General features: G+C 38.8%; 1 protein-coding gene across 1 annotated transcript in view; it reads right to left on the bottom strand.

Annotated features, from left to right (window-relative positions):
• Positions 1–3,044: 3,044 nt before the first annotated feature.
• Positions 3,045–16,390, bottom strand: part of LOC131187780 (uncharacterized) — a 46,335-nt gene continuing 32,989 nt past the window's right edge. The window contains exons 6-11 of the mRNA XM_058162399.1: positions 15,763–15,846; positions 12,801–12,890; positions 10,351–10,521; positions 7,584–7,726; positions 4,133–4,342; positions 3,045–3,141 (exon numbers count right to left, since the gene is read on the bottom strand). Coding sequence (XP_058018382.1) covers positions 3,045–3,141; positions 4,133–4,342; positions 7,584–7,726; positions 10,351–10,521; positions 12,801–12,890; positions 15,763–15,846 — 795 coding nt within the window. The remainder of the gene's footprint in view (positions 3,142–4,132; positions 4,343–7,583; positions 7,727–10,350; positions 10,522–12,800; positions 12,891–15,762; positions 15,847–16,390) is intronic.

The raw sequence follows: 16,390 nt of genomic DNA, 5'->3' as shown, positions 1-16,390 counted from the left end.
TATTTTTTTCTGCCTATGTATACATTTCTAAAAGGCTGAAATACAGGAAGTCATTCAAATCTTCAAAGAGTGGTTGATATCATGGATTGAATAAAGAAATTGAATTAATGTTTAAATCTGATGGGAAAGGTGTTCCTGGTCAAAGAGCATAACAAAATTCACTAGATGTCTAGAAAGTACTTTTGGAGACTAAAAGGATATAAACCTGATAAATATATTCTTTCCTAACTTAGTTCAGTTGTATAATGCCACTTGCCACCTCCCCAGTTTCTGCTCTGTAAGTAACACATTAGATTCTCAGGAATTTCTCAGGAATACTAAAGTATTTGGGGAGCAGGGCAGGGGAAAAGGAAAGGAAAGGCAGTAACAATGATGTGCATTGTAACATCATGATCCAAAACCTGTGATCTAACTACATGCATCTGATATCAAGATGGATGTACAAAACTCAGGGGTTTGAATCATGACTCAATGGATATTTTCTCACATTGTCCCCCAACATTGTAGTTGTAATGGACATTTTTGAGTCTGCTGCAAGCAAAAGAAGAAAGTGCAACTTGTGGTCTTGTTTATCACTTTACAAACGTACTACAAATCCACCCAGCTCTTCAATTCTCAAAATATACTCTGATTCCCTTAAAGAAAAGCAGGCAAATATGACAATATTAAGACTAGCATAAATTAGTTTTAGTCACCATCCTACTGTTTGCAAAATGGCCATAAACAAAGATAGACTTCAGCCTTATACATAACAACTGGATTACTGCCTGTATTGTATATGAATACAGATCAGTGGTGGTTATGTGACCGGGTGGGTGTGGCCAACACGATATCACTCACGTCACTCTTTCTTTCTTCCCCCCCCCCCACACATACATACCTGGTCTGAGCAGCAGCTGCTGCGGGAGAAGGAAGAAAGTGCTCTGGGAGGGAGGGCGGCCCAGCCCGGAAGCACCACGTCCCCCGTCATGCAGGCAGTGGGGAAGGCAAGCAGGTAGCAATCGCCCAGACCCAAAAGGTGTGCGAGCCTTGCCATGTTCCCCTGAAGTGGCTCTTCGGCCGAGCACAGCGGGTCTCCCTTCCCCACCACAAGCATCGGCCTTATATCTGCCCACCCTCCTGGGGCCACCCATGCACATCCCAGCGGAACAGTAGTCTCGGCTCCAACAGCTGCTGCGGGAGAAGGAAGAAAGTGCTCCGGGAGGGCGGGCAGCCTGGCCCGGAAGCAACATGTCCCCCATCATGGGCTGGATGCAGGCAGCAGGACCAGAGTCGGAGGTGAAGGCAAGCGGGTGGCAGTCGTACAAAGGCCCCACAGAAGCCAAGAGTGCCAGGCCCAAAAGATGAGCGAGCCTTGCCATATCCCTCCAAGGAGCCGAGCGCAGCGGGTCTCCCCCCGTCAGCATCAGCCTTACCTTCTACTCCGCTGGCATATTCAGCATGCCTATCATCCCAACGGAGCCAGTACGTGGTAAGGCTGACAGCAGGCGGCCCTTGGTGCAGATACCGCTGCTGCATCGGTGCTCCAGGAGGGCAAGCTGATGTCCCAGACGGTGCTGCACATGCAGTGCCCTCCCGAAGCACCGCCACCCTTCGCTTTCGTTCTGCGGTGGGAGAACGAAGAAAGTGAATAGCGAGGCTGTCCTGGCCAAGCAACACCGCACCTCACCTGCCTTGCCTGCCACCTCCGTACACTGTGCTTGGAAGGAGCTGCCCATCCTTCCCATATGGCTGCAGACATCCACCTGCCCTCCCAGAGCACCACTGTCGCTGTTCGCTTTCGTTTTGCGGCAGGAGAAGGAAGAAAGCAAATGGTGGTGGCACGGCGGTGCTCCGGGAGGGCAGGCAGATGTCTTCAGCCAGGTGGGGAGGGAGGGTGGCCTCTTCCAAGCGCAGCACACAGAGGCAGCGGGCAAGGCAGCCCTGCATGTCTGTTGCTGGAGAGGTGAGGCGATTGTTCAGCCTTGGCGGGGGCTGCATCGACCTCTCCGCCTGTGCCATGTCCTGCTCCACCCAGCTGCGTAACTACAAGTGCAGCCACCTAGTCTCCGCCAAGATGAAAGGCTACCTGCACTGGCCTGCCCAGGTAAGCGCCGCCTCCAGGCTGAAGCAAAAGCACCGCAGACTCTGCAGTGGCGCGGCTGGGCCTGGCCCTCTCCCCAGGCGGGGGGGGCCTGCCGCCTGCCACCCTTCCGTGCCTCTCGCTTCGGTTCTTCACCAGCGGGAAGCACCGCCACAGCCAAGCTCCTTATACAAGGCAGGGTGGGGTGGGGTGATGGGCCAGAAGCGCCCAGCGAGCTGAAAGCACCCATCAAGCTGGAAGCGCCAAGAGCAAGCCAAAAGCGGTAACCGGGTGACCGGGCGACCATGCGGGCAGGGGCAGAGCCACCAGGGATGATTGCTACCGGTTCAGCAAACCAATGGCAATCATCACTACCGGTTCACCCAAACTGGATCAAACCGGTAGCATTTTATCCGATACAGATGTGTAAAAGTATTAAAAGCTCCAACTCCAAACTCATGACACTGTTTGCATAGAAACTACTATAAAACTATCCCAGTCAGAGCTGTAACAAAAGTTTAAATTGCTGAATTATTTATATAACACAACACTCATTTTTTCTGTTGTCATACATTACTAAGACTTTCATTTGCTCCCAAAAATAAAAGGCAGGAAAAAGATTGTGATAAAATCAGAGAAAAAAATTACTGTATTTTTCCCATAATTTAGAAACTCTTAAGATACAAAGATATTCTTTTTAATGGAAGTTGGAAATCTGGGATTCCAGTTGATCAGGTAGTGACAATATTATTTTGCCCTTTCTTGTGAATACCCATGAGTCCACCTTGATTTAAAATAATTCAAAATTCCTGGAAAATTAACAAAAATGTTGACTTCACACTGAACATATACTAATTAAGATACCAGGAAGGCTTGCCCATGAGAAAGCATCCATGCCACCATTCAAAAAGGTTTCTTACATTGGTTTCTTACATACACCCTTTATGCCTGGGAATAAAGTAGCACTCCTGAAAGCCAGATGCTACAGATCAGCAATTTGCATCAATAGGCAGCAGGATGTATATTGCATTAAAGGAGCAGTGATGGCCCACCTATTTTTCCCAAAAGCCATTAGTTTTCTGCAATTTTAAAAAAATTGGGAATTACATTTTAAGCTGTAGAGAGAGGGAGAGGGCATGGGAAGAGGGAGAGGGGGAGAGGAGGAGAGAGAAGAAGGGAGGCTAGATACTGTAAATAGATAAATTGGGAAAAGGAGTAGAGTTTTATCAGAAACTGAAATCCTCAAAACATCTTTTCAAAATGTCTGGGCTAGCAATCCTGTAAATGATGAAATGCAATGATTATTGTCCCTAATTTACAAAGGCACCTCAAGTGGTGAAACTGGAAAGGAAACAATTCTGTTGCATCCTCAAGAGATTATTTAGCACAGATTTCCCAACTGTTTCCAGATAACTAAGTGCATTTTATGAAACAGGTCTTCTATGAAAAGTTAATAAGATTCTTTGAGGATAAAAGCCCTACATCTGTGTAAACTTGAATACTACTATTAGTATAAATGTCTATGGAGATTCTCAGTCATCCAGGTCATGGTTTTCCCAAAATTGCCTTTTCAAGAGGCAACTAGACTTTCTTGTTTTTCTTCCACTTCTCGGATGGGAAGTGAAGTGACATTTCACTTCTCATCCAAGAAACTTCTTCAGCTCTGATAGGATGTTAGGGAATGGAAGGATTTATACTTGCATACAGCTGGTCATTTGCATTCTTTTTACAGAGTCATCAAGGCCGCTTGGAGGTTTATCTGTGTCCTCAGGGTCACCTAAGTAGTGCATAACCCGTTTGGATGGATGGATGGGCAGACAGACATTTCCACATATTACTTCACAGGAGTCATATTAAATAAGATTAAATATTAAAATAAGAGATACTATGCAAGTTGTATATTTCATTATGCAAATGTTGACATTAATGATAGTTTGATCAATTCTTTATTTGGGTGAATGAAATCAGAACTATAAGGATACAAAATATGGGGGGGGGGATCACTTATTATATAGTTGTATTATAGTATTCTGATAAATATAAGCATTTCACAATGTACTAGATGCTTACCTTTCTCTGAAGATTTGTTTCTCAATTGTAGCAGTTACTGGGAATAGGTCTTCAGAATTGTGGCAGTCAAAATTAATAGGTGGTAATGAAATATCATGACCATTTTTGTCTAAGGTATGATGTACTCTAGAAACTAGCTGCAGATTAGTGGGTAACACAAATCCAGGAGAGGTGGTACACAGAAGATGAATAAGTGGGTAATCCACATCTCTGGTGGGGGAATAAAGATCATATCAACATCTTATGCAAGTATATACTGACTATAAAGCAACTCTTCAATTAAACATCTTAAATATATTTACTTAAAAGAAAGTCTCTTAAAACTCACTCAAGTTAAGCATACATCAGAGAGCAACCATAATTATACTATTCAATAATAATAATAATAATAATATCAGAGTTGGAAGGGACCTTGGAGGTCTTTTAGTCCAACCCCCTGCCCAGGCAGGAAACCCTACACCATTTCAGGCTATCCAACATTTTCTTAAAAATTTCCAGTGTTGGAGCATTTACAACTTCTGCAGGCAAGTTGTTCCACTGATTAATTGTTCTAACTGTCAGGAAATTTCTCCTTAGTTCTAGGTTGCTTCTCTCCTTGATTAGTTTCCACCCATTGCTTCTTGTTCTTCCCTCAGGTGCTTTGGAGAATAGTTTGACTCCCTCTTCTTTGTGGCAACCCCTGAGATATTGGAACACTGCTATCATGTCTCCCCTAGTCCTTCTTTTCATTAAACTAGGCATACCGAGTTCCTGCAACCGTTCTTCATATGTTTCAGCCTCCAGTCCCCTAATCATCGTCGTTGCTCTTCTCTGCACTCTTTCTAGAGTCTCAACATCCTTTTTACATCGTGGTGACCAAAACTGAATGCAATATTCCAAGTGTGGCCTTACCAAGGCATTATAAAGTGGTAGTATATATGTACTAATATATATAGTATTTACTATATATAGTAAATACATATTTTATATACCCACAAATCCCCAACAGTTCCACTAGATTAACAATCAATCCAATACACAATGTATCTTCATAAACAGCAGAGCAATTTGCATACAATATGGTATACTAGCCATATATAATGAACTGTTTCAATATTTCTTGGGTCACATCCATCAATTTTAAAGACTAAAATAAACATTTTATTTATAAAGTGTGCTTCTCTCCCCCACCCCCCGCTGTATACATACATACATACATACATACATACATACATACATACATACATACATACATATATATATATATATATATATATATATATATATACACACACACACACACACACAGTATAAGCCTCATTGCAGCTCTGTATAAAACTTTGTCATAACAAAACAAAACAGAATCTGGCATGTTTTGGGAACAAAGGTGACTAGCTTTCTTATTCTAGAAGGATAATCACATTTCAGTTTGTTATGACAAGACTGAAAACCTCCTGATATACCACAATAAACCGGTAATGAACGTGGATAGTGAAAAAAGATAAAGATTGCTAAGTAATAGATGAGTTTTCTTAATTGAGAAACTATTCAGTTAAAGTGCTTGATGAACTATGAAACAAAGTGTATGAATCACAATAAAACCAGCTTTACTTTCATCACACACATTTCATTTTTGTACAAGTGAATGGAATAAACATTAACATTAATGTCTAACACATTTTGTTAGTGTTTTTACGTTTATCTAACTAGTTTCAGTGTCCAACATGATCTCCAAAAGTAGATTAATTTAGCAAACAATATAGAAATACTCATAGCAAAAACTAAATATTTAAAGCACATTATAGGCAAAGGTGTGTGTTTTTACAACACATACTCTCCTTAAGCAGTCTATTTATCATCCTTTGAAAGAAGAGACAAGAAAAACAATACTATGTGTGTGGCCTACATTAACCTCACTCAATAGGTCTTTTTTCCCACAAATTCATGCTTTTTCTGCACTGCTGATAATTTGACAGGGACTTTTTATTAAAGTAAAATACTCATTGTCTGCTGTCATTATTTGTTTTAATATATAATCTTGCCAACCGAATGCATTTAAAGCAATGCAGATAAGCAATGGCATGCACAAGGTCACCTAAATGCCATTTGACTGTTTCATAAACTTTGGCATTCTTTTTCTCTGAGTCCACCCTTCGTTATTTAACTGAAAGTCATACCCATTTATGAACTTCAGGCCTGCTATAAAAATCCTCTCTTCCGTGTCCAAGAAAATTTTCAGAGGTTGAAGCACCACAAAAGCTAATTACGAAAGCCTTTTTCTGCATCCATAAAATACTGAAATAGTAATTTAAAACACTCTACAATACATAAGATACTATATGCCAAAAAAGTGGAGAGTAAAACTAATGAAAAGCTCAAGATCAGGCAAATCATATCAGTTTAATATCAAATCATGTTTAGTTAAGATGCATTCCTTATATTGAAAAAAGAACTTATTTCCAAGCAACTATGTTATATGTCAGCCAATATTGCTGCCAGAACTATTATAAGTACATTAGCTTGCTTTGGTCAAACTCGTATTAACAGAATAACAGTGTTGGAAGGGACCTAGGAGATCTTCTAGTCCAACCCTCTGCTTAGGCAGGAAACCTATACTACTTCAGACAAATGGTTATCCAACATCATCTTAAAAACTTCCAGTGTTGAAGCATTCACAACTTCTGGAGGTAAATTGTTCCACTGATTAATTGTTCTGTCAGGAATTTTTTCCTTAGTTCTAGCTGCTTCTCTGCTGGAATAGTTTGACTCCCTCTTCTTTGTGGCAGCCCCTGAGATATTGGAACACTGCTATCATGTCACCCTAGTCATTTTCATTAAACTAGACATACCCAATTCCAGCAACCGTTCTTTATATGTTTTAGACTCCAGTCCCCTACTCATTTTTGTTGCTCTTCTCTGCACTCTTTCTAGAATCTCCACATCTTTTTTACATCATGGCAACCAAATTGGATGCAGTATTCCAAGTGTGGCCTTACCAAGGCATTATAAAGTGGTATTAACACTTCATGTAATCTTGATTCTATCCCTCTGTTTATGCAGCCTAGAACTGTGTTGGTTTTTTTGGCAGCTGCAGCACACTGCTGGCACATATTTAAATGGTTGTCCACTAGGACTCCAAAATCCCTGTCACAATTACTACTATTGAGCGAGGTACCATATATACTGTATCTGTGCATTTTGTTTTTCTTGTCTAAATGTAGAACCTTACTTTTTTCACCATTGAATTTCATTTTGTTAGATAGCGCCCAATGTTCAAGATCCTTCTGTATTTTAAGCCTATCTTTTTTTGGGTTCTTTTAAAACACCATTGTAGATCTATAATCAGCCATACATTTTTGTTCAAATTATAATTTGTTCACATGTATAAGTGATTTTTATCAACCTGAAGCTAATGTAAATGTAAAATCATATTATTAATTAGTAACATTACATAAAGAAATCTTAAACTCACTTGATCTTTGTAGTCCATGTAGAAAGGAGAGATACTGGTTGTTGATACAGAAGGTCTTCTACCTTCTTCTGAGTTTCAACTGGTCTAGCCTTTGGAAATGCTTTTCCTTGTATTATCAAGTCCTTGCCTAAAGATGCAAAGTCCTATCAGAAGACAATAATAAAATCAAGTTGTTTAAGAATGTGATAAAAATCTTGATTAAAATAAATTCTGAAGATTTTCATCTGGAGTTGTTGGGTTTGCCTTTTTGTAGACTAAAAATAGTAAGAACTGGTTTATATACACACAAAGATGGATTTCAAGTTGAAACAGGGAAGATTAGACTTTAATTTAACCATAGACATACAAACTAAGATTTTATATTTCACCTTGGAAAATTATTCACTAGGAATAAACATATTATAATTATATAATTAAGAGTTATATCATTTAATTATGCAATTAGAATAATTGAACATTAAGCATTCAGAGAATCAGAGACTTGGAATGTACATTGAAGCTACTATTTCCAACATCTTGCTTTATGAAAAAGAACCATATTAGAGCATCTGTCCTCTGCTTGAAGATATTTAGTGAAGATATTTGGTAGATAAACGGTTCTACCATTGAACTGTTCTTAATATTAAGGAAAAATTTATCTAAAAAGACAGCTGGTCTTCTGCGCCTTCTGATTGACCTATACCCATGTTGGTGAACCTATGGCACACATGCCAGAGGTGGCACACAGACCCCTCTCTGTGGGCACATGGGCCATCGCCAGCTGCTCTTTCGGGTTCCGGAGTGCACATGAGCCCCAGGCAACTGGTCTAGCATGTGCTTGCCGGAACCCGGAAGAAAGCAGCTGGATGGTGTGCATGCACACTGGACCAGCTGTCCAGCACACATGCACGCAATGGAACCCAGAGGACCAGCTGGCTGCCACGCACATGCACATCAGCCAGCTGCTCTCTTCCAGGTTCTGGCGCTCTGGCATGCGTGCACGCATGCGCACATACTCGCTCCAGTTTTGGCACTCTGTGCCAAAAAGGTTAGCCATCACTGGCCTATACAATCAGGCCATGCTCCAGATCTCATTCAGATCCCAGTGTTACCTGATGAGACATGAGCCACGGTGGTGCAGTGATTAGAGTGCAGTACTGCAGGCTACCTCTGCTGACTTCCAGCTATGCAATTTGGCAGTTCAAATCTCACCAGGTTCAAAGTGACACAGCCTTCCATCCTTCCAAGATGGATAAAATGAGGACTCAAATTGTTGGGGGCAATATGCTGACTTTATAACTGCTTAGAGAGGGCTGTAAAGCACTGTAAAGCAGTATATAAGTCTAAGTGCTATTGATTCTGCTATTCTCTATCACCTGGAACACCATCCCCTGTCTGGTCTCTATTCTGTACAAGAGCTTTTAAAACATGGCTTTCCCCAGGCTGTGAATTGAGTAAGTGGTAGGTCTTGACGTCTCATTATCTTTAATGATTGCTTTCTTCTGGAATTTGGGTTTCTTAATTGTATGATTATTGCTATTGTTGTACATGCTCAGAATTGTTGTAGAGTTGGGCAGCCTATACATTTCTAAAATAAAAATAACTAATTTCCTAACGTTCAATTAGAATCGGCCTTCCTATAACATAAATCCATGATTTCATCCCATCTTCTCTAGCGGGTTAAAGAACATCTCAATCATCTATGTGTCATCCTTTCAGCTATTAAAAAGACTACTATATACCCCTCAGTCCTTTCTTCTCAAGGTTAGATATGTCTAATTCCTTTAATCTCTCTTCAAAACTTCATTTCTAATCTGTTAGTAAGCCTCAGAAACTCTCAATCTGACTTTCTTTGTATCCTTCTAAATAAAAACCCCAGAAATGCACACAGTACTTGAGATTGAATCTATCAGGCAGTATAAAATAGATGCTTCTGTTGATATGGCCTAAATGGCTTTTGCCTTTTTACAACCATATCACCTTCCTAAATCATAATGTTCAATCAGGAAGAAACATCTTGAATTCTGCAAACTTTACCAGGTTTTGAGAGCCATTTATAATTTCAACAGCATATAATTGCATTTTCTAGCTATATATTTCAATTTTTTTACCAACTCCTTCACTAAAGGCTCCTAAATAATGGGATAAGAGATCAGCTCTTCTAAGAGAAAAAGGAAACTGAAATTAGAAACTATTCCAGAGCCTCCCTATGCTCCTTTTAGTTTGCTAGCATCTTTTTTGTAGTCTGTCTGTCTGTCTGTCTGTCTGTCTGTCTGTCTGTCTGTCTGTCTGTCTGTCTATCTGCAAAGGAGAGAGAGTTTTAAGAGGCACCATGATATCTTAATGATTGTCTTTTTATCTTAAAAACTCCGGAACCTCCTTCCCCTGAAGGTAGCGCCTTTCTCCTCTTCCCCCACATGGCTTACCATTTGTATATCTGTTTTGCCCACTATTGTGATTCATAGTATTCCTGGGAAATCCTTAAATCCCTTTGGTGATTATATTCCAGGATCTGAGAAGTCGAGTTCTCTTGCCTTCTAGAAAGGCAAAGACATGGGAAGATGAAACTATTTCACATGCTGCTAGTAAGCACTGACAATGTTTCCTATGCACCAGAATTCCCTATGAATAGACTATTCTTTCCTTCACTGAGGGACATAGTTGGATGCTTACTCAGACTTCCTGAATCATTCTTGGTCCTCAGTGTCATACTGTGGGTTAAGCCCTAATGTATGGACCAAGCAGGGCCTTCAATGATCCAATAGGAAAGAAAAATGATTGTTCTTACTTCTAATGTTTCTTCAGTAGAGACATGCAGCAAACTTTTAGACTTTTCAGCAATTGATTCTGTCACTTCAGATAAATAATCTTCACTTTCATGTATGCTTTGTTGCTCTGAAACTGTTTTAAAGGCAGAATCTGATTCTTCTGTAGCTGTTTGAATTACTACATCTGGAACCTGAGGGAGAATGTTAGTCAAGATATTAGTTTTATTCCACTGAAATTTACAGACTGTTTTTAATTGAACTATTTTTTTAAAAAATCCAAATGTAACTCTACAATGAAGTCAATTAATAGGAACTATAAAGATATGCCTTAAAATTGGAACAGCTTATGCCTTTCAGGTAAATTCTTTTCAAAAGTTAAATTATGGTACTCTTGTAACTTGCGCTGGGAAAACATAGATCTGGTACTATCATCTGAAATCCAACTATGGCAATCAGTCATAAGTTAATTGTAGCTTAATGGTAACGTAAGTGTAATTTCAATCAGTGTTTATTCCAACTGCTGTCTTTTATCTATTGAGGAATTAAATCATGCCATCAACATGTCTCTATTGGTTATTAATGTCGCCACACCTATGATTCCTCTAGACAAGCACATGCTTTGCAGTCATTTTCTAAAAACAATTTTTGATCCCTATTTGAAACTCATACAATATTTCCTGCTTAAATTCCTAGATCTTATTCAATATCCTGCTCATTATCTTGTAGGTATTTATAATTTTGAAGTTTTCTCCTCTATTAGTAATCTTTTGCACCTCAGTCAAAATAATGCTAGAGTTCCTAATCAGGTTTCACTCTCTTCTGTACGTTGTTTCCCCCAGTTTTTTAACAATAAAACTTTTAATTTGTGAAATTATGAGTTGTTAAAGAAAGAAAAGTTTAAAGAAATTCAAAGAGAATTTTTTCATAGAAATAATTGTGTTTCAATCAAATAATATAATGTTGATTCTGCAGCATCTAGGCAGCTTGGCTAATTTTGGAAAGCTAAGTAGGCTAGACTTGGTTGGGATAGGAAACAAGCAGGAAATCCTACTCTGTAGGCTAGACCAGGGGTAGTCAACCTTTTTATACCTACCGCCCAGTTTTGTATCTCTGTTAGTAGTAAAATTTTCTAACCGCCCACCGGTTCCACATTAATGTGCTGTGTATTGTCGTCTGCACATGCCTCTCGTGCATCGTGGATTGGATTTTGGGGGGGCGCCGGCTACCAGATCTGCTTGTCTGTTACAGCTGGGTGGTGTGGGGGGAGATGCGCGAGCTATTCTGGGACAAGGCTCGTTTGTGGTCCCACTATAGCGCCATTTAGTTTCACTTACGTAATGTGAACTAAACTTATGCGTGGACGATATAAATAGTATATTTTCAGAAATTTAAATTGTCATGGGGAATTTTATGAAAACCTAATGTAAATGTTTTTAAATAATGCTATGAATTTTTTTTTAAGTCAATTAAATTAAAAAAAAAAGAAAGTGCTTCAGTATCGGACAAAACCCCTACCGCCCACCATGAAAGCTGGAACGCCCATTAGTGGGAGGTAGGGACCAGGTTGACTACCACTGGCCTAGACAGAAAAGTCAAGAAAAATATTGGGGAAGAAAACAAGGACAAACAACTCCCATATTGTTGCCCAGAAAAGTGTATTTGCATGTTCATGAAATTGCCAGGAGTCAAGCCCAACTTGAAGAAGAACCTCCCTTATTGCAGTTTGTTTGTTTTTTATCACAGTTTGGTCAATTAAAGAAAATGTGTATGGGAAATTACATCGTGGGAGAAAATATTTTGTGAGGTTTGGGCAAAACTAAAAACAATTTATTTGACAAACTGCTAGCATATAAGCTAGTAGTTATAAGGTATATAAGGTATATATATATAAGGTATATATGCTAGTATATAAGGTATATACTTTCCTTAAAACAGTACTAGATGGGAATCCTGATTTACACTGGATCATCCATAGGGAGTAAATTTTAAAAGCGCTCATGCTGTGAAATTCATACACTCACTAAAAGTGCAGGCAAATACAGGCAGTATGAATAATGGCATATCTACTTTGGCCCAGTATTCCACAATTGTGTCACATCTATTGATTGGAGAGATGAAGCAATGGACGATTTCTAAAAATACAAGGACAGAAACCTTGGGCTGCCAAAGTGACTATTTGAAGACCTATCTCATTATTTACAAGCTATTGAAGTGCTGAGAGCAAGCCCCATATTTCCTTATTCTGTTCCAAAACTACCATAGTCCTGGTTACCATAACATTTTTCCCCTTCTTCAATGTTAGGTTAGTATGAATTTCCTGTGTCTATTGAAGAAAAATGCCGGCTACTGGGAAAAAACCTGAAATCACATGAAGGGAAAACACTTATGGTATAAAGTAAGTTACCCAACAAAGCAGCTTGAAAGAAAAAAATCATCAACAGCAAAATGAGAATAAATAGGATGAATTAACCTCAGTTCCAGAAATATATTCTCTCACTTCAGAGGACTGCAGCTGTGCACTGTAGGAAAGGGACCTTGACTGGGAGCTTTCAGGTAATGGCTGAAAAATATATAATACAGGACAAAACTATCTTTTTACATGAAATAAACCATCATAACACAATCCAATATCCAATAAATCAAAACTGAGAGACTCTACATACTCTTGAGGATTAACTGAAGCATAGAATCCTAAATAAATTCACAGCCGTTACAGAAGAAAGTAGCAATGAATTATGGATAAAGTAAACTCTAAACAATAATATTTATTTCCTGTCCCTGATGCATTTTGAGGATGCCAAGAAGCAGATGAAATTGCACAATGTATGTATGTTTATACATACATACTATGTATGCATGTATATACATCCATACTATATAAATCTCAAATATATAGTATAGATCTATTTCAAGCTTTTTAGCTTTCATCAGCTAGCCATATCTTTACTCGGATTTGAACTTGGGCTGCCTGCATATTAGGCTGTTTTATTAACTCCTCCCTTTATCAGCTGAGCCAGGGGGGAGATTAAGTGTTTTTCTGTCAAAACACCTGGTCTGCCCCAATGTGGGAGGGAGCATACTGTTTCCCTTTCGCCTTTCAGCTCCAATCCAGGAACCCTCAAACAGTCGCATTCACAACAAACCAAATATATATTTGCTGATAAAGATATATAAATATTCAATACACGTTTATCAGAGATGTTCAGCTATGATTACTGTATGATTATATAATTAAAATAAACAGATTAAAATAATTGTGATTAATTTGATGTCTGATGTTTTAATTCATAATAACAACTATTTTAAGGACAAGATATTATTTTCAAAACAAAAGGAAAACTCAAACTCTCTTTCAGAAGTGAAGATAAGAAAAGAAAAAGGAGCATGAGAACTGGTATGGTTTGTTCCTTTTGCCATGTATGACTGACAAGTGCTAGCATATTAATGACTGTTTCTGGTACACGTAGACCTGTCAGATGCATTTGACAGTAGGCTCTCAGATTGTGGGTGGTTGCCTGCTGCCCATCTCTGAAGAACATGGAAGAAACTTTTAAAAAAACTTTAAAAAACATTGTTGTTTCAATCACCCCTATAGTTTTGCAAGGGCTGTTAACCTTGGAGTGGCTACTTCTCTCATATACATATACTTACAAACACACACTCACACACACACCCCAATAATTGTTAAGAGTTAGCCAAATCCAGATAGATCTCCTTCCTAAGCTCAAAATAGCATTATGCCTGCCAGACAGTAACCAAGGATATTTGAGACTTGCCCAGGAACGAGGTAACTTCCAAATACTCTGTTAATGGGTGTTATATCTTTCTATTATGTGGACTGAGAAAGAGCATGATATCTTAGCTACTAGGAACAAGCTTTAACATCTGACAATCACAGTATTTGGCAAAATCAGGGACAGGGAAACAACAGGGAGTCTCTGGCAGAAACCAAGGGGCACCTACACCCCCCCTCAATGACATCCATTCATCCTTCTATTCTAGGAATATTGAAAACGGGAACATCCTCTTCCCAAAGAAGCAGCTGTTGTTTTGGCCACTAGATCCAATTAGTCTGAGTAAAGCATGGGTGCTTTATAATTCACGAATATCTTCCCAGCATCCCTTTTGCAATCCCAGAAATCTTCCTTGACTGTGCTAGCAAACAGTTTACTGAATAACAGCAGTGTAATGTGGGCTTTTCCTTCAATATATTTCATTTATCTGTTTTACTGAAAAATAAAAGTAATGCAAAAATGCTTATTGTACCATGTCATTATGCTACTGTTAAGTTTCCCATGGTCCTCAGCCATCCTAAAATAAAAATATGGAGTGTGAGGTAGAGGAATTGCTAATTAGCATTTGCTGAGTAGTTCTATCATCTCATTGACTGCTTATTGCAATCAGCAATAGCTGCCAAAATAGGCTATGGTATTGTGGGTAGAGCTGTGGGATTTTCTTTGTTTTAGGGACATTATTATAGGGATTCGCAACTTGGGTCCACAGACCCTTTGGGGATTTGTGGCTAGATTTCATTATATACAAAAATATAATTTCTACTTTCATTTATCTCTAACTGAAATTTACCTTGCTACTCAGTAATGAATGTAGACAACCAACCAAGTCTAGAAGCCCTAGACTCTCAAAGGGGTGCCGGGTGCAAAAAAATTAAGAACCGTTGCTCTAGTAAAATCTGTAAAGAGAATATATACTCTTTCTCCAAAAGACCTTAGTTAGTAGAATACAACCTTAGGAGCCAATTAACCATTGGTCTGTATCCGCTGGGCAACAAATGAATGCAGGGGGACATAACTGCTGGGGGCAGAGAAATACAAAGAGGTGCAGAAGTTTCCCAGAGGGAAAGTTGAAGTTTCCATCTCTGATGTGCTTCAGTAACCATTGAATGAGAAAGATGTGAATGGCACCCATGGCACACACTGGATTAATAGTTTGTTTTGTTCTCCAGAAAGTTGAAGAAATGAATGTGTAAGGATTTGAAGATCCTGCCTATCTAGGGCAGTTCCTTTAATGCTGGGTGGACTCTCCTTGACATGATTCCATTGCTGCTCATTTTAGAGAAGGTCCAGGCTGAAAGCAACTTTCCAATCTGACATTCTCCAGAAATATTAACTGACAATCTTTGAAGTCCAAACATTTTTAGAGGAAAGCAAATTGGAGTAAGATTACCCTGAATTATATTTTAGATAGCTAACGCTTTAAGAATAAAAAACTTGACAAAAAATAAAGAAAATGGACCAATTTCCTATTCATATATAAGTTTTGTATAAAAAATATTCCAGTCAGGTAGGATATGGAAGACATCAGAGGACACATTAATGCCTTTGGAGACTAAATGACCAATTTTCAGAGTAGAGTACAAAATCAGAAGTTAAGAAATAAGTGTCTTTCTTTGAAAGGAGTTCAAATATACCTACTTGCTCTGAATCTTCTGGTATCAGTTGTATACCTTGGTATACAGACGGAGATACAAATCGATCCTTTCTAATTTGAGATGGCTTCTACAAATTAAAAAATAAAAATAAATTAATACTAGTATAAGTATCTTATATTTCAATGATGTTTTAATCCTATAAAAGGGTTTTATTATTGTATTATTTATTATAGGTACACCCTGCCACAATGCTGCAGGGTTCTCAGCAGTTTTCAGGAACCAAAAAACCTCTACAACATTCACAGTCAGATTAAAATAATAAAACATACAAAAGAACTCTGTTTTCAGTTTCTTCCAGAAGGCATCTGAGTCCATTCCAGTGAACTGGCACTGCTACAGAAAAATAGCACCTCTCAGCCTCTCAGAAGTGAGGAAAACCATGAGCAGTTACTCCTAGCAAGATCAAACAGATCAAATGAATTATAGTAAGCAAATGCGATCCAGAAAAGTACTTGATGCCAAACATTAAAGTTTTTATAGATTAATGCCAGCATTTTAAATTTCCTTGAAAGTTTATAGGAAGCCAATGAAGGGCAGGGCTTGTAGCATAGATGATGTACATTCCCACTGGCAAGTGCCAAATATTTTGAATCATTTAAATTTTGGAGTGG

Source organism: Ahaetulla prasina, chromosome 1, assembly GCF_028640845.1.
Source record: "Ahaetulla prasina isolate Xishuangbanna chromosome 1, ASM2864084v1, whole genome shotgun sequence".
Classification (NCBI taxonomy): Eukaryota; Metazoa; Chordata; class Lepidosauria; order Squamata; family Colubridae; genus Ahaetulla; species Ahaetulla prasina.
The sequence above is the reverse complement of the archived record's forward strand: the minus strand, read 5'-3'. Positions and strand labels throughout refer to the sequence as shown.